Source organism: Vidua macroura, chromosome Z, assembly GCF_024509145.1.
Source record: "Vidua macroura isolate BioBank_ID:100142 chromosome Z, ASM2450914v1, whole genome shotgun sequence".
Taxonomy (NCBI): domain Eukaryota; kingdom Metazoa; phylum Chordata; class Aves; order Passeriformes; family Viduidae; genus Vidua; species Vidua macroura.
The window spans coordinates 40,352,460-40,375,093 of record NC_071611.1 but is presented as its reverse complement, the minus strand read 5'-3'; the positions used below and the strand labels follow the sequence as shown (position 1 = coordinate 40,375,093).

Here is a 22,634-nt window from a genome sequence, read left to right as displayed (position 1 = left end):
TAGGTGTTCTTAATTGGAAATTTTCTTCAGATAGCAATAACAATAACATTTGTAAGTTTCAGAACTCATAGAAATATCAGGTGGTTTCCAGGAAATTCAGTGGTTCCATAGACTGAATTTTGGCTTCTACAGTATAACAAAAATTTTATTTCAGGACCCAGAAGCAGACAAAATGCAATATTTTTAAAAAGTTGCTTTAAGAGAAAACTGGGATATCTGACTTGACTGTAAATGAGAAGATTTTCCAATTTGAGAAAAGCATTGCTTTTAGCCTGAGAACTTCAGATTTGGATCACGCCTGAGCTGCAGGTACAGAGGTTTCTGTTGCATTCTCCTACCCTGATTTCCTTACTAATGACACTGGGCATCTAATCAATGTTCCATCCATCACCTGCTTTGAAAACCAGTAAGTAATTTTGATGGTATTTCACAAAAAATTATTCCAGAAGTTGCTAGATTCCAACAGGCAAGCCAGAGGCTACGTGGCCAGGCCATGTCAAACCATGAACATGACCTGGTTCCCCAGGAACTGAGTCACAGCATTTCAGTTGTCCAGCAAGTCAGCAGCAGTGACAAACCTATAAACTGCTGGGACAGCACATGACTTAGGAACAGGGAGGAGTTGGATGGAGACCAAAGATGTGCTGCAAGGGCAGGAAATGTCAGAAGAAAGGACAAAATTGAGTGGTCTGGCCAGACAAGCCAAGGCCACAGGAAATCAGTCTTCCTAGATCTGCTGTTCACAAAGTAAATTTACAAATGCATTTCCTTGGCATGTCTTATTCACCTGCTTTAAGCATCGAAGGATAACATTAAGGTAAGTGCCTATTTCATTTTACTGGGTTGTTACATGAAAACCAGAGGAAACAAATGCTTGCTGAAAGCAGAATAACATGCTGCCATTGGGCACCAGCATTTACTGTTCTACAGGGCTCTACAGCAGCCAAACCACAGCAGCACTGAGCATCCACTGCCCATCCAAACACTTGCCAAGATAGCAGCAGTCCTCTATTACATCTTCTCAGCCTCCACAGCGCTTTTAAAGCTGTCACCCCAGTCAAACTTACCACCCAAGCAGAGGGAGTCCTCTGGGGCTCAGAACTGTGTGTAAATGTCCACCTAAGTTCTTCTAACACAGGCTGAAGAACCCCATTGCTGCTGCCTTTGTACTCAACATGATGGTGCCCTCCCCAATAACTGTCTCTCCAGCTCAAGTATCAGCTCTCCTTATTTTCTGTGTTCACTCCTCTTCAGGTTAACTCTATTATCCCACCAAGTTCTGCCATCCTGCAAATGCTGGCAAAAAGCATTTGTAACATTGACTTTATTACAAACCAAGAAAAAGGAAGCAATATCCTAAGAAGGGTTTTGCCCCTTCCACTCCTCACACCTCCCCAGTTCACCCTGGAAGAGCATGTATAGTTCTGTACACAGAATGCTCTTTTCAGACTCAGCTAAGTTCACTACTCAAATCTCCTTCCTGTCCCAGAAACCGAAGTCCTTCACACAGTATTTAGAGATTTATGCAAAATCTAGCTCTTTGTGAAGGAACACCCAGCCGTAAATACTGCATGAGGTCTCGAGGTAGTTTAGAATGAAGGTGACCTCTGCTGTGACAAAACTAATCCATTGTAAGAAATCATCAGCAGAAAGTATTCACCTGCCTCTGGAAGAAGTTATGCTTCTGTGCTTCAAGCACAAATGGAAAAAGCTTCAGCTGGATCAAAAGATCAGGAGGGCAAGCTGGCTGTAAACACCTTAATGAAGTACATGTTTGCATTCCCTTATGCTGTACATCAATAGCTGAACCTTTTCAATAGTGAACACAGTCTTAAATCAAAGCCAAGTGGTCAAAATACAATTGCTGATCTTTAGCAGGTGTGGGTGAGGCAGGGGCACACCTTGTGGTACAAGATGACCCATAGCTATTGCAGTGTGGGGCTTCAAGAACAAAGCTGGCACAATCTTCTAATGTTCATGGGGTTTTAATGCGTGATTTGTACTAGTGATGCCTTTGACCAGGGGCTAGTAATTTGTAGAGTCTTGGAAAAAGCAGAATTTTAAAATCTGTACTCCACAGCTTACTGTGGCCACCTCAGTCCATCTCCAACACTCATCTGGTTTGAGACACCCCACAGTGGCAATTTCAAGAAGCTGTTTTGTGTAACAGTGCAAGAACAAATTTCACGCTGGACATGAGGGAAGTATATTGCTAAGACAGAAACAAACACTCTTTAATAACCCCCCAATACAGACACTCAGCAGACAATTTCTAGATCACCTTTAACTTCCCACAGCCATCCTACTTCACTGCACTGAACTGTTCTCCCTCCTGCGTTGGTGGCATCAGAAGTACAGCCAGATGAAAACTGGACATAACAGTCTGTAAAAATCAGGATATAACCAGAAAAGCCTTGACACTGCAGTTTGTCAAGTCTGCTGTGATTTAGTGCATCATTTGCAAAATGGACCTTAAACATATATTCTTATTTCAGGATGAATAGTTCAAAGTGTATTTTATTGACAATCTTCAAACAGCCTGTTGGAGAGAAGTAACAGTATTTAACAAAAAGAAGGATAAAAAGAAGATAGAAACCTGTAAAAACTGCTAGCTTGCATTCAGTGTAAAAACTTGGAGGTATAAACAAAAGCCTGGAGTAAAAATACGAAGTATATTTCCAATCTTTCAGTGCAGAAAACCAGCAACAATGGTATTTACTCTACATTAGAAGTGTTCCCATGTTCAATTCCAGATATATACTTCTCTTCTATATATATTTCTGATAACTTATGTACAAATAAGATGTCCAACATCTGTTCTTTAATACAAATATGTAATCTTCATGACTGAAACATTACAACAGTTTGACCAAAAGTATAGAAAAATCATTTTAATATTTTTATTTTTGATGGCAGCATTTAAAAAATTCCACCCTTGAACCCAAATGACCTTAGAAGGACAAGTATTTCTTCACTGTAATAATACACTGCTCATTCAACATGCAAAGTATTTTTGCATACATGAGTCACATGAATTACAACTAAGTCTGAAGGAAATGTGCTGTACAGCCCATTCTAGCAAGTGCTAGCTGTAAATATCACAGAAGAAAGCATAAGTACTACTGTATTTTTAAATAAAACACTACAAACTCAAGTATTGTCCTTGCACTAAGACTTTAAGGCAATTAAGAGCTGGTAAGCTTCAGTCTGGCATAGCTGCATCAAGCTCTCCCCTTTCCCAGTAATGAGAATTTATTTTTAGAGGGCTGCTGATGAATTGTTGCTATATATTAATACAACTCAGTATGAAGTGGTAAGTCAGTAACAAAAGTTTAATATCCCCAGTTTCACCAAGCTGATCAAATTCAAGCAACAGTTTATCCACCAGCTAAGTTTTCCAGCATGGATTTCTACATTGTTATGAGAACAGAGAAAATATTCAATGTGTAACCTCTCAGTGTAACTGATTTTACAACTTGAATCCATTCTTGGGGTATTACAGAATTTAAGGGTTAAAAACAGATCTGACCATCAAATAATATTCAGCTTTACAAAGGATAATTATTTGCAGTAAAAATTTGTATAAGCATACACACAGTAGATCCATGTCAACTGGCATTTCTTTATGGCTTCTTTCACTGAGGTACTGTTATAACATCCAGCAACAGGACATGAGTGTTCTATAAACACCACATTCATAAGCTGTACCACCAACTCATGACAAGTGGTAACAGACTGAAAATCCTGCTTTGCTGCAGGACTACAGGAAAAGTCTTCCCTGCTATGTGGAGAGTCTCAGTGCAAGCTATAGAAAGCCTTAAAGGCAACTGGCATCAATGGGGGAAAGTTCCAATGGAACTCTCCCTCTACTTAAAAGGAGAAAAAATACTCATGGCAAATTGAAATCTCATTTTAAAATTAAGAGCAAACATAAAATCCAAGGCAGCAAGGGCACGTAGCACAGCAGCCATACATTAAGACTTGAAATGTGTCATTAAGCTCTTGCATCTGACCCTTGAGCTAAGTGCATGCACAGGCTCAGAGCAGCCAGCCTGTGACTGTGACACCACACAGACCAACACTGACAAAGGGGAAGGGGCAAGCACATGATTTCTGTTGATCCAACAGCAGACAGAAAGCCCATGGTGACCACGACAGTATTCCTCAGCTGTCAAAAGCTGATTTGTGAGTGCACAGTTAGTTGCATCTTTCACTGTTTACATGTGGGGGGGGATTTGCAAATCACAGTACTCCACTCCCAATACTCTTAGCGTAAGGAGAAAGAGATGTTCTGTTAAGCATGACTGCATATTGTTGCCATATGCATTTATCATTCCACCTTTACAGCAGAAGGTATTCTTTTGCTGTTTTTCTTTTTTTTTTTTTTTTAAAGAGTGGCCATATTGTTACTACAGCCAAGACTCCCATTTTTATTACACCTATGCTAAAAATATGGTTCTGCAATAAATGATGTTAGAGTGAAATGAAAGTTAAAACATGCTCAGTCAATTACAGCAAGTAGTTCTTTCGAATCAAGGATTTTTAACCCCACAAATCCATTAAATAGTTTGCAGATGCTCAAGTTCCTTATATGAAGATACAGCACAACATTTAAAACTCAGTGCTTAGCCACATACAATTCATACTGTAATCTATACACATGTTATAACATATCCCCACTTAGATCAACAAATTCATCATCCCTCTTGACCAAATCATCTTCATCTTCCAAGTCTTTCCAGGTGCTAGTGGGTAAAGCTGGTTTGACAGACTGTCTCTGCAGTAAAGCAAATGGAAACAAGGATGACAAACGGGCAGAATTTCTTAGCATAGGAACAGAATGTACGTCTCCAGAAACAGCCTGACTGTGCTCTTCATCCATTTTCACCTGCAGGCTTTGCACTTCCTCCATCAAGTCCAAAATCTTGGCAGCTGTAGCTATTGTTCCACCACCATGAAGCTGGGCCTCAGGAATCCATCGTAGGTAACGCTGTGCCCAGACTTTGATTTCAGGGCCATCAATGCGCGGCAGCAGAAGACCGTGGTAGTCGACAGGTTTGCTATGCCAGCTATCATAAAACTCCCTTAAGCTATTATGGGGCTCATCTGAAGAATTTATGAACTTGCCAATTCTCTTACCCAGAATGTTTTTAATTAAATGATCTGTTTCCTCCCTGAAAAACCCTCTCTTCGTGGAAGGCTTTGCCGGTGTCAGTGGCAAAGAAAGTTGCCGTTGATGCTTTAAGAGAAAAAAAAAGGGTAAATACTCAGATAAATATTAATAGAATGGGACTTCAGAAAGCAGTTTTAAGAGGAAGAAAAACAAAGTTGTATTCAGAAACCTCTTGCAAGCAAGAGTCACTTGACCTATATAGAAAAGCAGTGGCTGTGTTTAAATTGTTATTTTTCAATACATCAAGTACATTACAGAGCATACTGAGTGTTGCCAGCTTCCTTCCCTGCTAACCAAAAGTAACACTGATAAAGTGATTTTCTTTGAAAAAGCCAACCCTTTGCTTACATTTAAGTATTGCCAGTGTCCATGTTTAGTTTAAGCTAGTTAGAAATCAGAGAGCAGTTTATTTATAGGTTTTTATCCAGTGGTCCCTCACTGCATCTCACATAAATGCGGTAGATCATACTGGCAGTGTCTCACATGAGAATGCTTTATACAGGACAGAATTTAACTAATGTACTGCAATTGAAAGAGGCTACTCAAAAAATTTTTCCCTGAGTTTGTGCTATGTGCCAGTAATGAGGTGGTCCATCCATAATCCTCTATACTCCAGACAGGTTTTTTTTGCTGTTGTTGGTCCCCCTCCCACTCTAAGTGTACACACACTCCAGTTACACTCAGACAAAATAAGGGAGGCAATTACAAACCTATGTATTTCAGTACTCTGTGGAACAACTAAATGAACTTCCTTCAAACACATCATTGCAACTCACCTGAATATTAAATCTCATGACCTGCCAACAGATTTGCATAGAAGTATGAAAAAAAGAATCCCTAACTTCATGGCTATGAACTCTAAAAGAGTTATTTACAACTGAGGTACATGCAAACTGGGTTCTTAGGATCCAGGTGGGTCTGAGGTATATATGTATTTTGTCAATTAAAAAAAAGTCTGCACTAATACTTTCACTGTGAGTACATTTGAAATACGAGATGTGCAAAATATTTCTAGAATTTAAACAGTTTAGCAGCACATATCTTACTTTGAACCGTGCAGTCTTCCGTTGACTTCTCTCTGGTTTTGGTTTCTCTGCATAAAGAGGGTTGTTCAGAAAAGCCAAGGCCTTGGGGTCAAACTGCACAGACCAGTCCCACACAGTAAGGAATCTGAAAGGACCACTTTGTGTCTTGAGGCTTTCCCCACTCTGCCAAAACAAACAGGTCACATTTAATACTGCTAGAAGGGAATTCTGACCAAGTCAAGGTGAAAAAAAAGAAACTGGCTTTTCAGACAAAAGGCCACAGAGTTGCAACAACACTCTTGCTTTCTATGTGTTCAACATCTGTACAACAACAGTGCAATTCGACTTTCGCAGATGAAAATAAAGTTAAATGGGCTCAGAAAAACAGACATTTTGAAACTTGGGCAAGAGACAGACACTTGGATTCTTCAAACGCAGGGGGCATGTTAGGATTCCAAACACCAGAAGTCGTAACTGCAGTCATGCAGTACTACTGGTCTAGATTTTATGATCAACCATTAGTATGAAAGACAGTAATCTTCACTTTTTCCTTTGGTCTCTGTGCAGCCTTGCAGAGGATACCCTCATTGCTCCCAGTTTCTTAGGCTAGAGAAGACCATGAAGCAAACATAAATCAACATTCAGGAGATGTTAATTTTGGTATACAACAGAATATACTACACAAGAATTTCATAGATAACTTATTCTGCCAGACAGCTGAATATTCTTTGTAGGTTAAGGAGTTCCAATTTCACTGAAGGGTATTAAACATGAAACTGCAGCTACATATTACAGGTAATGTATTCCTTCTGTCATCATGAACTCCTAAGTCTTGAACTTGCCTCCTTATAGCCAAAATTGCACTTGTTCACCCTTCAAGTCAGTTCAATGAGTAAGGAAAAAGGTGCTATTGGGAATTAGCTGGTTTTGAGTGTTCCTTGTTTGTTGGTCAAACTCATTCTCCAACAGACTGTATCCACAAAATACCAAACCCTTACCTTATTAGTGTCTCTTTGATGTTGAGAGTTGAAGAAGAAAGTGCTAAAAATAGGCACATAGAGGCTGTCTGACAAGACAGTTAAGTAAGTTTCTGTGAACTCAAATGCTGGAGGATACTGTTGTACCAGCTGCCAAACACAATTTAGCAGGAGCAGAAAAACAGGAGCCTAAGTAAACAAAATATTTAATCAGTTTCAAAAAAAGTTAAAATTGTTCCACCATGCAAACTATTTTTTTTATAGTATTTAGTGTCTCCAAAGACAAATCTTAAGGCACCAAGCCTGATTAACTACAGAACTGCTGCATGTACTTTTGGCTGAGATTTGAAGAAGTATCAGCTGAGCTATCCTTGGCCAACTATTGACAGAAGAGATGAGCACTTTCTACTATGAATTTGAAAGTTGCCACTATGAAGCCTTTCAAAGTTGGCAAAGCAATACTAGTTTATAGCAATTCTTGATCAGAATTAGTCAGTTTACACCTATTCCATTCAAATAGCAATCTGATCTAGTCCCAAAGCAAGAGAGTAGAAAGCTGATCTCCAGCTGTGACAGGAAAAGGCAAATAACTTGAGTTATTTCTATGGATGCTACTACCATTTATCACAGTTTTCAAGGACACAAGATACATGACTTTCAAAAGACTCCAAGACTGGGAAATTTTACATTTGTTCTCTTTAATAATAAAGCCATTGCTAACCTCTAAACAGTAAAACAGTGATACTGTACAAACATCAACCCATAAAACAAAACACAAAAGATCCTCAGAGTAACTGGAACTTCTGGACTAACAGGTAAATCCCTCCTCATGCTGAGTAAGCTTATAAATAGTAAGGAAATAAATTTAAAAAATCATACCTCCTCTTTCTCACTTTTGTGTAAGTGGTTACAGCGATCCAAAAAGCCATGTCCTCCAATCACCCACTCCTTCTGAATAAGGCTCTGAAACCCTGACTTTGTTCTGCTGTATGAATCCATCATCACTTGCACCAGACTCGAGATTACACAGCACAGATCAGTAGCACTCTCTTCTACAAAGGAGAACAGAAACCACATTCTACACTAAGCCATTCCTCAAGCATTATGTAAGAAAGCAAAGCATTGCCATGTTCACATAAACAAAATAGTATTTCAGGATCAGAGCAGCACAGACATTTTTGCAAGTCAGAGAGAAGTTAATCCATGATTCCAAATTTAAGGTTACTTACACGTTTATACTAGGAAAGCTCTTTGACAATAAAACTTGCAAGCCCCAACCCTTATTACTGTAACTTGCCTGTGCCCTCCAGTCTCCCACAAGCACACACTGCCCCACACAGTCATTTGTCCTTACCCTTCCTATCCTCCACACCTCTTTTCGCAAGGTGTGAAACTGCCTCCTCATGCAACATACCAAAAGGTGCCTCCAGAAAACACCTCTTGCCTGTGCTAGGTTTCTCAAATGGCAATATGTGTGAAAAACTCAACTACATTACCAATCCAGTAGTCACTTAATGGTTAACTTTAGGTTTGGTTTTATATGCTATTACTCAGTCTACAAAAATAAACTTCTCAATATGTTTACAGTAAGCATATTATTCCATGTATTTTTAATGAAGAGTCTGTAGAATATCCAACATGTATCTAGAAAATATAAAGGATATTTTTCAAAGTTTTCATATAACTGGTCCTTTGTATAGATACAGTTCCCCTGCCCCTTGAAGTACAGCACAGGGCCTAGGAGACCTTAAATAAAATAAACTGGGAAACAGGAATGTTACCTCTTTATGCAAGACTTTCCTGCCAATTTATCAGCAGCTTTTTCATTCATATTGTGGAACTGTGCTTACCATATTTTCTTTAACTTCAGGAAGCATTTCCAGAAGTGTGGGAGATTTAGGCGTCTTACTTGAGTGCTGTAAGAATTTTAGCAAGTCTCTACCATAATTATAAACTTACAGCTTAAGCTACTTCAAAATGAATTTAAACAAATCAATATATAAGACTATGTCATTAAATTCTTACCTATGAGGAGAACATTTGTATGCTGTATTTCCAGACACTCAGCAACTTCTATGGCTTTCTTCAAGACTCTCCTATTTTGGTACAGGAAAAGTTGAGTGAAGTTTCTTATATTAGTTTCCCCTAGACAGGTTAGAATGCCATACATGAAACTTCACTAGTTCTTTAAAACACAAAACCCATGCTCAGTTTGTGTAAATGAAGAACTGCTTAGCTTCAATGGCCACATTTTATTTTGCCATTAACCATGCATTTTCAGTTGCTATGATACATGACTTTATTCTGGATCAACAGCTGTCATCACACACTGAAGTACTGCAATTGCTTAGAACCAGATCTTTATCCTGGAAAGAGTCAACATCACCACATTTATGTTCTAACGTCCTACGTTCTGCATTTCTTTCAAAATATGCTTTTAAGAGGGAGAGGGAAGGATGAGCAATCAGCTCTTGTAAAAACTCAGACAGAAGTAATGCAGAGAACATTATTACACAAGGATGACTGAGTGGAATTACAGATCACATAAAACCAGATGTTACACTGTTGGTTTCTAGATCTAAATTTACATAAAGTTAGTTATTCTTAGCAAAAGCCTGCACACAAATTAAGATTCTTGCAGTATCTTAGGTCACTAATAGAGGCTGACAGTTTATTTTTTAAGTGTGGAGTTGTCAGATTCTTCTTTGTTCTATCATCTAGAACATGTGACAAGGCTTTCCTACTAACTACAAGAGCCAAGAACAGGCTGGTCCAGGAAACAACTGGATCCAAATACAGAAATGACCAGTCTCAAAACAACCTAAGGACAGGGACCCAGCCTGGCTTTTACTTTAAACTACCTGTAATCTTGGTTATGTCAATGAATTTCTCAACATATATGGTCTTCACTAGAATCTTTCAATAAACACACACATTTAAGTTCTGGATTAACGCGTTAATAACTATCAATATTTACTGATGTTATTAAGACCAGAAGGGACTGGGAGCTGACTGCAGAAGCACCCCATGGTAATTAGTTGATCAGAGAATAAACTGACAGACAAAAGAGCTAGCACAAAGTAACACTGAAAACAAAACTTCTCAACATTCCACTACAACAAGCCTTAAGTAAGTCAACACCATTCCAAGATTTACTCAGTGTGGACTGCTGAAAGAAAAGAGAACTTAAGGAACAATCAGCACAGCAGGGGGACTAAACTGAGAAGAAATGTCCTTTTATAGATCTTTAGTGGACTAACATCTTGAATACTGCACTTCACCTCATCCTAAAGGACATTACAGAAGTAGAGAATACAGAGAAGAATGGCAAGGCCAGTCAGAGACACAGAACAGTTTCACGCAAGAAACAAACAGGATTCTTGAGTTTGGAAAGAAGGTGACAGTGCAGGATGGAAAATACTGGATCTGTATTTTTAACTGGCTCTCTGAAAGAATTGTAATTGGAATGATCTGCTACGTCTCATATCCTTTAAAGAAGAAGGCTTAACACAAGTCTGCACTGTTAAAAACATTGTCTCAAGTTGCAGAAATAAGCTATATAAATGGGACCATAAGCCTGTCTTAATTTTTTTTTCCTCCTGGCAGTAAAGAATTCAGTTTCAAGAAACTAGCTAGAAAACCCACTACAAATGCAATTACCAACAATTTGAAATACAGAAAGTTGAAGATACAGCAAACCTGATTATTTCTAGCCAGTTTGTGCTCTCCAGTAATGAAAACCATTTCACATCAGTTGCCCAGAAGTCTGTACTGTTATCTGCAAAAAGAAGAGAAAAACAAAAAATCGGTTTGTGCACACATACACAGTGATAATTAGCAGCCATCTGTTGAATTACCCTTCAGTTATGAACAGGTACAAAGCAACCAATACTAAGGAGTCAGCAAATCTCAATCACTATTAAAGTTGACACCTTATAACTAAATAAGGAAGTGAAGTAGTCCTACAAACACCAGCAGAGTTTTATAGCACCACAGCCTTTTAGAAAAAGTAAGTTGAAGTTTCATAGCAATCAAACCTCGTGAATAAATCTGTTGACAAAATGGAAAAGGAATAAAAAAGTTTACTCAGAAATGATGATCTACATAAAGCTTAACCTAAAGACGCTGGATTTTGAAAAATCATGTCACACCCAGAGACAATTGGTTTTAGAAGTAGGTTAGAAAAACTTAAGGAATGTAAGACTACCTGAAAAATGTTTTAAACAGTTTTTGCTGCAACTAAAAAAGGCATTAAAATACATAAACAGGGAGGCCAAGTGCAATACCACAAGGCCATTAAACTCCTATGAATTTCACTAGTACTTTTCTAAATTCTTTCAAATGCCACCTAAGTGCCCATTGCTTTTATTTCTATCAAAGCCAGTCAACAAATATTGGAAAGCTTTCACAAGCTGATACAGTCAATTACAACAATAATAAATTACATTTCCTGCATGAGACAAGCCTTGAAGCACAAGGCCTACAATGGTTCTACTAGTGAGAAACCAGATACACACAATTCCCTCCTCCCCCATCCTTTCCATGACAGCTTCAGCTCCACATATTTCTGTGTAACTGCCCACCTCCCAGTGTCTCTCCAAACATTTCCAGTGTTCAATACCAGCACATTCACACACTTCTGTGTCTGCTGCATCTTTCAGCTATGCCTCAAATGCACAGGCATATACGTGTTTTATTCCTGTAGCTGTGCTGCCTCCGTGCCTCTGCACCTCATCCTGTTCATTACACAAATTAAATTCCTCTCCCAATTTCTTTCACCCTGGCCATAGAATCTCGTTCTCCACAAAAGTACTAGACTGCATCTTCAAAGCTCTGTTCCATTGGACAGTTTCACTAAATCCCACCACCCTCACAGTAAAGAATTTTTTCCTAATACCTAATCCAAAGCTGCCCATTTTCCTTTGTCCTGTCATTTCACACTCTCATGTAAAGTTCCTCTCCAGTTCTCCTGTAGCACCTATCGGAACTGGAAGGTTCCACAAGGTCTGCCTGAAGCCTTCTCTTCTCCAGGCTGAACAGTCCTAATTCTGTCCACCTTTCCTCATAGGAGAGATCCCCCATTCTTCTGATCATCTTGGTGGCCTTCTCTGGGCTGACTCCAGCAGGTCCCTATCCTTCCCATGCTGGGAACCCAGGGCTGGATGCAGTGCTCCAGGTGGGTCTCAGCAGAGCAGAGCAGAGGGGCAGAATCCCCTCCCTGCCCTGCTGCCCACAGGGCTCTGGATGCAGCCCAGGACATGTTTGGCTCTCTGGGCTGTGAGTGCCATGGCCAGGACAAGTTGCCTATACCATATTAACTAGGGACAGACAGGACAAAAGTAATGGTTAATGTGTTCAGACTTCAAAATATGGTAATAAAATCATCAATTTCTGTAAGATCTTAGTACTTCTGCAAAAGGTTACCTGAATATTTTTCTCAGACTGAAAGTGCATAGTGCTATACCCAGTGAGGTACAGTCTACTAACAAACCTTATTTTAAAAACTGCAAGAACACACACTTACTAGATGGCAGTTTCAACACATTCCCTTTGCATGAATATAAGACAATGATACAATTACATCATTGAAATACACAGGATTTCATGACACAGGTTAAATGACTTAAATTCAAGCTTAGGCTTTTTTACAGAGGGCGAGTTACTAGAAATCACATAAAAAGGCAATTATTTTTAGATCTTAAGATTCACTGTGGATTTGACAGTGTATTCTAGTCAAAATCCTAACTGTGAAACTCAAATACTTCATATTAGAAGTGGAGTGGAGCTTTTTTCATCTCAAGAGGTGAGGTTGAAGTGTTTCATGACAGCAAAATAGTTGCAAAGTCTCAGAAGAAAGAAGTCTGAAAGCCTAGATCATACTTTCACATGGATCCCATTTGACTGCTTTCTAAAGGATAGAATTTAAGCAGCTTCATGCGTTTTGAGATGTGACTAGTGTGTAACAAAACCTAGGGCAAAAATTAATTAGCAGTCTCTACTCTTGACAGAGCCCAAAGGCTACAAGTTTGGCCACAGAAGACTAAAAAGCTTCCCCACAAACTTCATTCCAGTTAGTGTAATCCAACTAACACTTAAGACTCCACTCCTTCAAAAGCAGTTTTCAGATACTGTGACAGCTTAGCAAGAGGTGGTTAAATCAAAGAACTACAAACTTTCATTCACATCCCAGACATAAGCACAGTCTTCAGTTACATATTTTAAAACCTGCTTTTAACTACCCTCAAAATCAAGACAACAATCAAGAAAATTACTGCACTCAGGAGTCATAGCACATTATTGTTATGCTTTGCTTTAAAGTCTGACTTACCTATCAAAAACAGCTGTTTAAATCTTGTGTATGCAGTCTGGATATCTTGCAGAGATGGAAGGCTGCTTGACAAGTCATCCATCTTCAGGAGCTCATAGGGAGGTTTGCTAATTGTCTTAGAGATTCTAAATCAAACCATCAAGAGATTAAAGCCTTCTGCTTCACAAGTCAAAAAGTCAACTATTATCACTGAAGACAAAGTTAATAGGCATGATTTGTCAAGGAGCTATAATACCAGAAGACAGACACTCTGTGACTATCTAGTGACCTCCATGCATTTCTAAGTAATGTCTGGAAGCTTGCCTACAGGCTAATAACAAGATTTGATGCTTTTAACCATGACACCACTAAAATTATACTACTGCCTATTTGTGCAGTTATGAATATTACAAGTACTACTTGATTTTTACTACTGTTTCTTTAATATTTTCCTCACTAGACACACCAAAATCACTTTACTAGGAGGCTGCTAGAGCTGTATCCTGAAAGAAGAGATGGACAGAAACACCCAAAACTCCCAGCAGAACCTTACAATTTCTCTTGACTTTTGCCAACCACATTCTGATACCTAGCTAGGTCTTCTAATAAAACACACAAGTAAAGGAAATTATTTGGATTCAAACAAGACAACGTAGCTTGCATTTCCCTATATATATACAGATTTTTTTCCCTTTAAGGAGAGGAAAAAATACCAAGCCAGAAGATGCTTTGGTTTGGACCCAGAGCATTCCCTCTCATACAGCTTCCAGAGCTCAGATGAACATCAACATAGTAACTACATCTACTGTTACACTAGCCTCTTTATTATCAAGACCTGGGAAAAGTTCTCTAGCTCATACTTCAGAAGTGAGGTCTTGTGGGCAGTTTTCTAGGCAGAACAGAGTGCTTTGCTTCCTGCAGGCTGTAGCACAGAAACCTGCTTTAGGTGAGAACTACAGGAGTCCACATCAGAAACACAGATTACCAGACCTACTGGAAGATGCATCAGATCAGAGAAGTGAGGGAAAGCAATTGCTGGCCAAATACAATACTTCTTCCAAATGACACAGCAAAGAACTTACACTGCAAGATCAGGCTCTGAACAGCTTTTTTAAAAAGATAAACTGCTAATTGTAAGCATCTGCTCTGTGCCTGAGTTCAGACTGTTACTATAATGGCACTTGAACACACCCTGATGGCCAATTTATAGATATATTTCAGACTCCAGTGATTAAACACCAGTACTGCACAGCAAAGAAAACCAGCAATACTACCCCAAGTTCAAATGGCCACAAAGAAGAGATCAAAATATCAGAGGATACCTTATTACAGATTACTGCTAGTTTTCTTGACTTTCACATCATGAAATAGCATTAAAGACAGTTCTAAGTCATATAATCTTTCCCATTTCAGGGTAAAAATATTAGAGAACCTGCAGGAAGGGCCACAACTCTTTCCTATGCAAACATAATTAATTTTATAAACAAAAGCAGTTTTAAGAGCCCAATCAAGCTGTTTTCTGTTTGTTCTGTGTGATTAACAGGTCTCCATCTATGAGGAACAAGGAGCCAATGTTTAATGTACAGATTGTACATGTGAGTCTGATCTAACAGGTGGCTGTTGAGAGAGAAGTTCTGTCTAGGACAAACAACAGTTTAAAAAAAAAAAAAAGCCAAAATTAAAGGGCAAGAAGTCATTGCCATAACAGTCAGACAGCTGTGCTCCTTCCCTTAAGTTAAACTTGTCACTTTTCCAAATTGCTGAACTAATTCTGTTTACTACCCCCTCTGAAAGCTGCAGTAATGAATTGCTTAGGCTGCCTCAGATATTTTAGGACACCTTATCTCAAATTATATAAGAACATGAACCTAGCTCCTCTCAGAAGGTGGGAGAGTCTTAAATTAAAACTCAGTTTGTAAATGCACATTTAGAGATGGAGTCTACATTTCTCTTACTTGCAAAACAATTAAGTCATTAAACCCTACAGGCTTTGCTGCTGCTTTACCTAAAACACACCACAATTAGTACAGATTCCTCAGAAATATATGTGTATGCATCTCCACAGAAAAACCCTTTGGTGAAGTTCCAACCCTGCACAAGTGACCAATGCCATTGGGTCAAGGGCTTAAACACATTCCACCACAGCAAACTACTTTCAGATACAGAACTTGTTTCCTGATGTGTAAAAGCTTAAAAGACATAGCATATATGGAAAAAGAGAAGCAAGGTCCATACCAAGCAAAGTGTTGTGGACAGAATAGCTATTACTGACCCATCCAAGAAGGCTTTTTGCATTTGTGAAGTGCTGTCATCCTGTTCTTTGGGAAATGCAGACATTTTGAGAAGAGCAGCACCGTTATGGCAAGACCAACACCAAATCTGCAGTAAGACATTAATCAGATGAGAAAAGTAAGTAAATTGTCATGTACAAGGTGATGGAGTGATTTCAAAATTTCTCTGTGCTTTTGATTCATTGAATTTTTAGTGTATTTAATAGAAGCAAACATCAACAGAAGCAAATTCCTACACCTGCACCAAGAATACATGCCTGAGTACACTATGTTACCACTTGCAAGTTTTAAGTTAGATTTTACACAGGCACAGGGAAATATAAAATTTATTATGCCAAAACATTACTTTCTCAACTTCCCTCACAGGTAAAAAAAAAATTGATCATAAAGTCTATGGTCAAATTATGTCAGAATATATGCCACATTAAGATAAAACTTGTAAGTAACTTATATATATATATATATATTATCCATCAGTTTCTCCACTATTAGATTTTTCTAATAATTCAGCCTTGAGATAACTCACAATAGATGCATTGGTATTTTCCCATGTGAACTATGCATAAAGAGTAATCTAGGCATATGAAATAAAGTATTAAACATTCCACAGCTAAACCAGATTGCATAGTCACAGGTATTTCTAGTGGCAAATCAGTCCTCAAAGCTTCTTACTTCTCTTTACACATAATTTCCTCATTCATACTTCTTACTCCTTGAAGCTCTCAAGATGATCTGTAAACTTGCATTGAAACAGGGAGTAAGAATCACTTTCATCAGGAATATTACACAAATGAAATCAGGAAGTAGAAGTTCTGCTATCAATTGACAGTAACCAAGAGGTGCACCTCAGAAGGATACAGAATCCACACAATCATCAAGAGTGGAAAAAATTACTGTCCTTCCATTGCCTTCTAAAACCAATTCAATATGGTCCAGCTATCTTGACACTAGCTTGGAAATAATTAGAAGAGTTCTACACAGCCTTGGAACAGTGGGCAGCTACAGATGTTGTCATCTATCTGGACATCTGTAGGGCCTTTAACATGGTTACACACAACATCCTTCTCTCATATTTGGAGAAATAGAGATCTGATGCATGGACTGTTCAGGGATGAGGAATTGGTTGAATGGTCGCATCCAGAGAGTAGTGGTCAACTTCCCAATGTCCAGATGAAGATCATTGACAAGTGGTGTCCCTCAGGGGTCTGTACCAGGGCCAGGACTATTTAATACCTTCATCAATGACACAATCAGTGAAATTAAGTGCACTCTCAGCAAATTTCCAGACAACACCAAGCTTGACACACCTGAAGGACAGGATGCCATCCAGAGAGACCCAGACAAGCCCAATGAGAGGTCCACAGGAACATCATGAGGTTTAACAAGGCCAAGTGCTGGTGCTGCACCTGGACTGGGACAGCCCCTGGTACCAGCACAGGCTGTGGAATGAACAGACCCAGAGCAGCCCTGCCCAGAAGGGCCTGGGGGTGCTGTGGGTGAGAGGCTGCACATGGCCCAGCCATGGCACTCGCAGCCCAGAGAGCCAAACATGTCCTGGGCTGCATCCAGAGCCCCGTGGGCAGCAGGGCAGGGAGGAGATTCTGCCCCTCTGCTCTGCTCTGCTGAGACCCACCTGGAGCACTGCATCCAGCTCTGGGCTCCCAGCACAGGAGGGACAGGGACCTGCTGGAGCCAGCACAGAGCAGAAACACAAAAATGGTCACAGGGCCAGAACACCTCTCCTATGAGGATACACTGAAGATTTGGGGTTGCTCAGCCTGGAGAAAGCTTTGGGGAGATATTTTTTGTGGCATTTCATAACTTAAAGGGGGCTTATAAGAAAGATGGGGAAGACTTTTTAATATATCTTGCTGTGATAGGACAAGGGCTAATGGTTTCAAACTAAAAGAGGGTAGATTTAGAACAACATATATGGAAGAAAGTTTTTACAAGGAAGGTGCAGGAATACTGGATGGAACAGGATGCCCACAAAGGTGGTAGATGCCCCAGAAACAATCAAGGCCAGGTTGGACAAGACTCTGCACAACCTGATCTAGGAAAAGATGCTTTGGGTCATTCCAGGGGGGGATTAGACTAGATGCTGTTTAAAGGTCCAAACTATTCTACAGTTCTGTGAATGCAAGAAGGAATAAAAAATCCCAAACACTTCTGTTTCTATGTAAGAGCCAGTGTAATATGTCTCTGACTCTCTGAGAAAAAGTCAACCACACTACTTTGACTTTCAGGCAGGACAGTACAGTATTATCTCCCCCATGGACCAATGAACTTAAGAGCACAAAATGAACATGGTTTTCCTTGGCAAATTTAATGGACACATAGCAACTAAGGTAAGACCTCACAAGTGAGGTTACTCTGCTCCTTGTTTCCATCTTCTCTGTCTTACTGGTTCTTGAACTACAAAGCAGGAAGCCAAACCCAGCTTGCTACAGGCTGCAAACCTGTATATTTAACTTCATTTTCTGTTGGACTTGAAGAACTAGTTTTTCAGTTGGGCTACCTGACTTTGTAAAAACACTGCATCATCACAGCCACAGCACTTACCAGAACCCAAGCCAGGTAACTGGAGGTGTTCAGCTACACCTTACATGTACCATCTTCACCTCAACATCAAATAGCATTTCAAGGCTTACATAATGCCCCAGCCAGATGCCACTCAGCAAAGTCTCATGAAAAACAGGCAATAATATATGTAGGTTGTAAGACATTAGTAAATGGGAACTGTGAATAGTAAATACATATTTTGCTGTTATGATATGTATATGTTATATATATGTACATTTTTGCTATGTATTACACTAGTCAGTGAAATACATAGTGTATCTTCTCCTTCCAACATCAGTTTCCCTTATGTAGATGACCAGGTATACCTGTAAACTGTTAAAAAAAAAAAGTTCTGAAAACATGCAGTAACATCTGCAATGTTAGATGAAATTCTGCCATCTCAATAAGAATCTTACCCTCAGCCATGCACATATACTTACAGGAATGCCTCTGCCTTCATACTTCAAGATACTCTCTTCAGAAATGCATATGGGAACAACAAAATACAAAGGTAGCCTAAGACAACAAAGAAGAGTTTCTTGGTCTCAAAAACCGAACAAAGAAAAAACTCCTAGTTCCTTTTAATGATGGTGAGTGTTCTAGCTCAAATTCTAATTATGTATTCACCTTGCTACAATAATCTTTCCTACTAGATAATTCTATTGTCCTCAAAGCTGTCCCTTTATTTTCCCAACCTTGAGGTCTGAACTATTCTCATTGCAAAGGTGCAATTAATTGTAACCTCTAAGACCACCTTTGTTCTCTCATGCTTTGTTGTTTCAAAAGATATCCTTGCAGTATTAAATGACTAGTTCCATTTCTATACCTGTTAAGCAGTTCACATCCTAATTCACAAATGCAACTTAATTTCTCATGGATTTCCAGCATCAACCAACACTATTTATGTTCAAGGTCCAAAGAAGCAATGAAGGTAAGTACTTAAATTCAATTTGGGTCTCCCAAGACAGAGTTCTAGAATAAACAGTTAAGACTCTGAAATGCTAGTTTCCAAGGCCTGTGAGATCTTTCAGTATTTGACTATGAAACAATAGTAGAAGTATACAATGCCTTGTATATATTTTAAAGGGCTCACCACTAAATGCTAGTCAGCTAAACTGGTGGCCAAGCTCAGCTAAATTAAGCTAACCTTCTCCTAAAGGCAACACAACTTAACTTCCAACAGCACATTTTGTAGATTTACTTTAAACCAGTTACCTTCTCCCCACCCAGCCCCCTTTCCAACAAAAACAGTGGAAAATCTCCAGCGCATGTAACTTGAAATTTTACCACAGTGAAGGTAAAGGACTGAGAAAGTGTCATCCTAACGAGTATGACAGAAGTGTAGGTCCCAGACATACCTATTTTCTATTTGCCACTCCTAGATATACTCAAAGCTTGATTTAACCAAGGTCCTGAGTAGTCTGTACCTAATGTTGAATTTAACCCTGCTTGAATCAGGGGTTGTGCAGGATCACCTCCTGTGATTACAAACCAAACTATTCTATAAATAAAAATGGAAACCAGATCCTAAAAAAATTCCTAAAAACCTGTATAATCCCCAGCATCAGAGGTAGCACTGATTTTCACATGTCCAAAGTTCACTATTAACCAGGGCAAGCTTACTTTTCAGAGACTCTGTAGCCTTCGTTGGTGGTCACTGCTTTGTATTTCACATTCCCTTTGGTCCGCTCCAGCTCATCACGCCAGTCCTCGAGGGTCTCAAACATCACAGTTTGGTTTCTCCCATCTGTCAGACATCAATAATATTAACTTTGCAGACTGTCAGGAACTCTAACACAAAAGCAATTCTAAGTAAACCTGTTAGTCACCATTAAGGTAAGCAAACAGAACCTCTTGTGAACTGAAAATCTCAAGTCAAAGACAAAATGCCTTTGTACACCACACTGCCTCTGATCTTTAACAACAGCAATATTCTGTCATATATGGCTGCTACTAATAACTTCAGGAACAGTTTCTCCTGCAGAAACTAATCAGTTGTTACAGAACTTCCATACAGCTGGGGCTGTCCTCACATCCAGCCTAAAATGCAGGGTACTATGCAGCAAATATAATTTTATACTAATGCAGCTGACTGGTATCTAATCCTGTAGTTTAAATGCAGAATTAACAACCATACCAAAAATCTTTATACAAAAATTTCAGATATTGCATTTCATTTAAGGTTCATTTTTTTTCTCATGAATAGTTTTGCATTGAATAGAACATATCAGGCACTCAGAAAGAGTAGAAAATTAATTACAGCAATTCAGTCTCAACACTATCAACTTAGACTCTTCCCTGTAATTCTACTTAGCCACCTCAGAAACAGTTAAGACAGCAGCTTGATTTAGCCTCAAATCTTGTGTAATAGCCATATAATTTATGGAGTAATGTCAATTGTTTTAAACACACATCCTAATTAAGTCACATTCTGAAATATCAGCTAACACTGAAATAGCAAACAGAGCTATAATTTCCATGGAAGACACAATGGCAATTTGAAACTTTTCACTGTAAGATGATAAGGTGGATGAAAAATTTACAGCTCAGAACACAACATTATTGATGAGTTCTTGGAGACAAGATTTTAGAGCTATCACTGTGAGAGACACACAAAAAAAAAAAATTCTACAGTCTATTTGGCTTATCCTGTAGTAATTTTATGAAGAATGACACCAAACCACTTACTACTGAAAACAGCTATTAAAATAGGAAAGAACTCTGGGACAGCACTTCGATGTAAAGAGAAGGCTTCTCCCAGGCTCAGTCTCTACCTAGAAAAGTATGAAGTCTTTCCATTGTTTGCAGCTGAAACAGAACACCAGTTTCAGGTGAAGCCAGCAGGAACTACCTGAGCCAGCAGTGTGCCCTTCCTTGCAGCAAACAGGCAGTGTGCTCCTGGGCTGCATTTAGCAAAGCCACTGTGTACCAGCTGAATGAAGGCACCATTGCTCTCAGCTGGAGAGCTGTGCCCAGGGCTGGGCTCCCCTCTGAAGGCTCCTGGGCCAGGTCCAGTGAAGGGCCTCTGTGATCATTAAAGGGCTGATATGAGGAGAGACAGAGCTGGGATCACTCAGAAAAGAGGGCTCAGCAGGGGCCAATCTCCCTGTGTATATACACACTGGGGGTGGAACAGGGGAGGAGAGCACAGAAGGTGGATCCAGACTCAGTGACTTGACAAGAGGCAGTTATGCACAAGCTGAACTACTGCAAATCCCACATACATGTAACAGTAATGTTTTTCACTACAGGAAGGGTCAAACAATGAAACTGACCCTCTAGAAAGGCTGTGAAGTCTCAATACTTGCAGATATTAAAAACCCAACTGGACATGACTAAACTTGATGCAGTTAACCCTACTCTGAAGAGGGGCATATGGACAAGAACATGACTAGACTATCTCCAGAGGCTTCTTCTAACCTCAAATGATCCTGAAATTCCTTGACATGATTTGGTAAGTGTTTGACTAATACCTTTCATATATCAAAACCTCCCTCTGTGAAAGGAGCTGGTGTTGCTGGTGCACTAAGGATCAGGCTCCTAATTCAAAACAGCACTATTAAGTCTGAATTACGGAATGCTAGAAAGTACACTGACAATTTTTTGTCCTGAATTTTGCAGCCTAATGTATTATTCAGCCAAGTTTGATCAAGTGGGAAGATTATGTAATAAGTCAGATATAAGAGGAAGTCAGATGCCTTGCAAACCTATGGTTTTTTTGCAATTGCCTGGAAGAAGCGTATTGTTTGCAAATAAGAGTAAAAGGGAAAATACTTTCTCATAGGATGCCACTGCAAATGCAGTAATTTCAGAATTAAGAGCAGGAAGTCTGGTTCACAGCACTAATACAGAAAAACCACACTTATAAAAACAAGCAAATATTTTCTAGATGAACCATGTGAAAACCATTTGCACATTTTAATCACAATAGGTTTTCAATCCAGGGATGCTACTCCTGCTTGGAAAATTTCTGTGCAACTTCCCGAAGGACACCAAGACCAACAATTTTGGAGACAGGGGACAATTTAGAGGTTTTTAGCAACATGCTCAACAATGTACAACAAAAAAAAAAAAATTAATCTGTTAAGGCTACCTGCCAGCAGAACACAGCCATAAGCTGAGCACAAACTCAACTACAGACCTCCCAGACTGCTTAACAAACTAATTATGCAGCAAACAGATCAAGAAAGCATTTACCTGTGTTGTTTGGAGCAGCTGATGCATAAGAGAACAGAAACAAACGTTTAAGCAGCTTAGGAGTCTGGCTATGATGAACTATACCACTGACGATCTAAAAAA

The 22,634-nt window shown here is 39.3% G+C and overlaps 1 protein-coding gene across 1 annotated transcript in view; it reads right to left on the bottom strand.

Moving 5' to 3' along the window:
* Nucleotides 1–2,499: 2,499 nt before the first annotated feature.
* MTMR12 (myotubularin related protein 12) overlaps nucleotides 2,500–22,634 on the bottom strand; it is a 33,049-nt gene continuing 12,914 nt past the window's right edge. The window contains exons 6-16 of the mRNA XM_054002619.1: nucleotides 22,533–22,626; nucleotides 19,959–20,082; nucleotides 18,776–18,851; nucleotides 15,755–15,861; nucleotides 13,504–13,628; nucleotides 10,875–10,953; nucleotides 9,201–9,271; nucleotides 8,055–8,227; nucleotides 7,197–7,364; nucleotides 6,220–6,381; nucleotides 2,500–5,239 (exon numbers count right to left, since the gene is read on the bottom strand). Coding sequence (XP_053858594.1) covers nucleotides 4,664–5,239; nucleotides 6,220–6,381; nucleotides 7,197–7,364; nucleotides 8,055–8,227; nucleotides 9,201–9,271; nucleotides 10,875–10,953; nucleotides 13,504–13,628; nucleotides 15,755–15,861; nucleotides 18,776–18,851; nucleotides 19,959–20,082; nucleotides 22,533–22,626 — 1,755 coding nt within the window. The 3' untranslated portion in view covers nucleotides 2,500–4,663. The remainder of the gene's footprint in view (nucleotides 5,240–6,219; nucleotides 6,382–7,196; nucleotides 7,365–8,054; nucleotides 8,228–9,200; nucleotides 9,272–10,874; nucleotides 10,954–13,503; nucleotides 13,629–15,754; nucleotides 15,862–18,775; nucleotides 18,852–19,958; nucleotides 20,083–22,532; nucleotides 22,627–22,634) is intronic.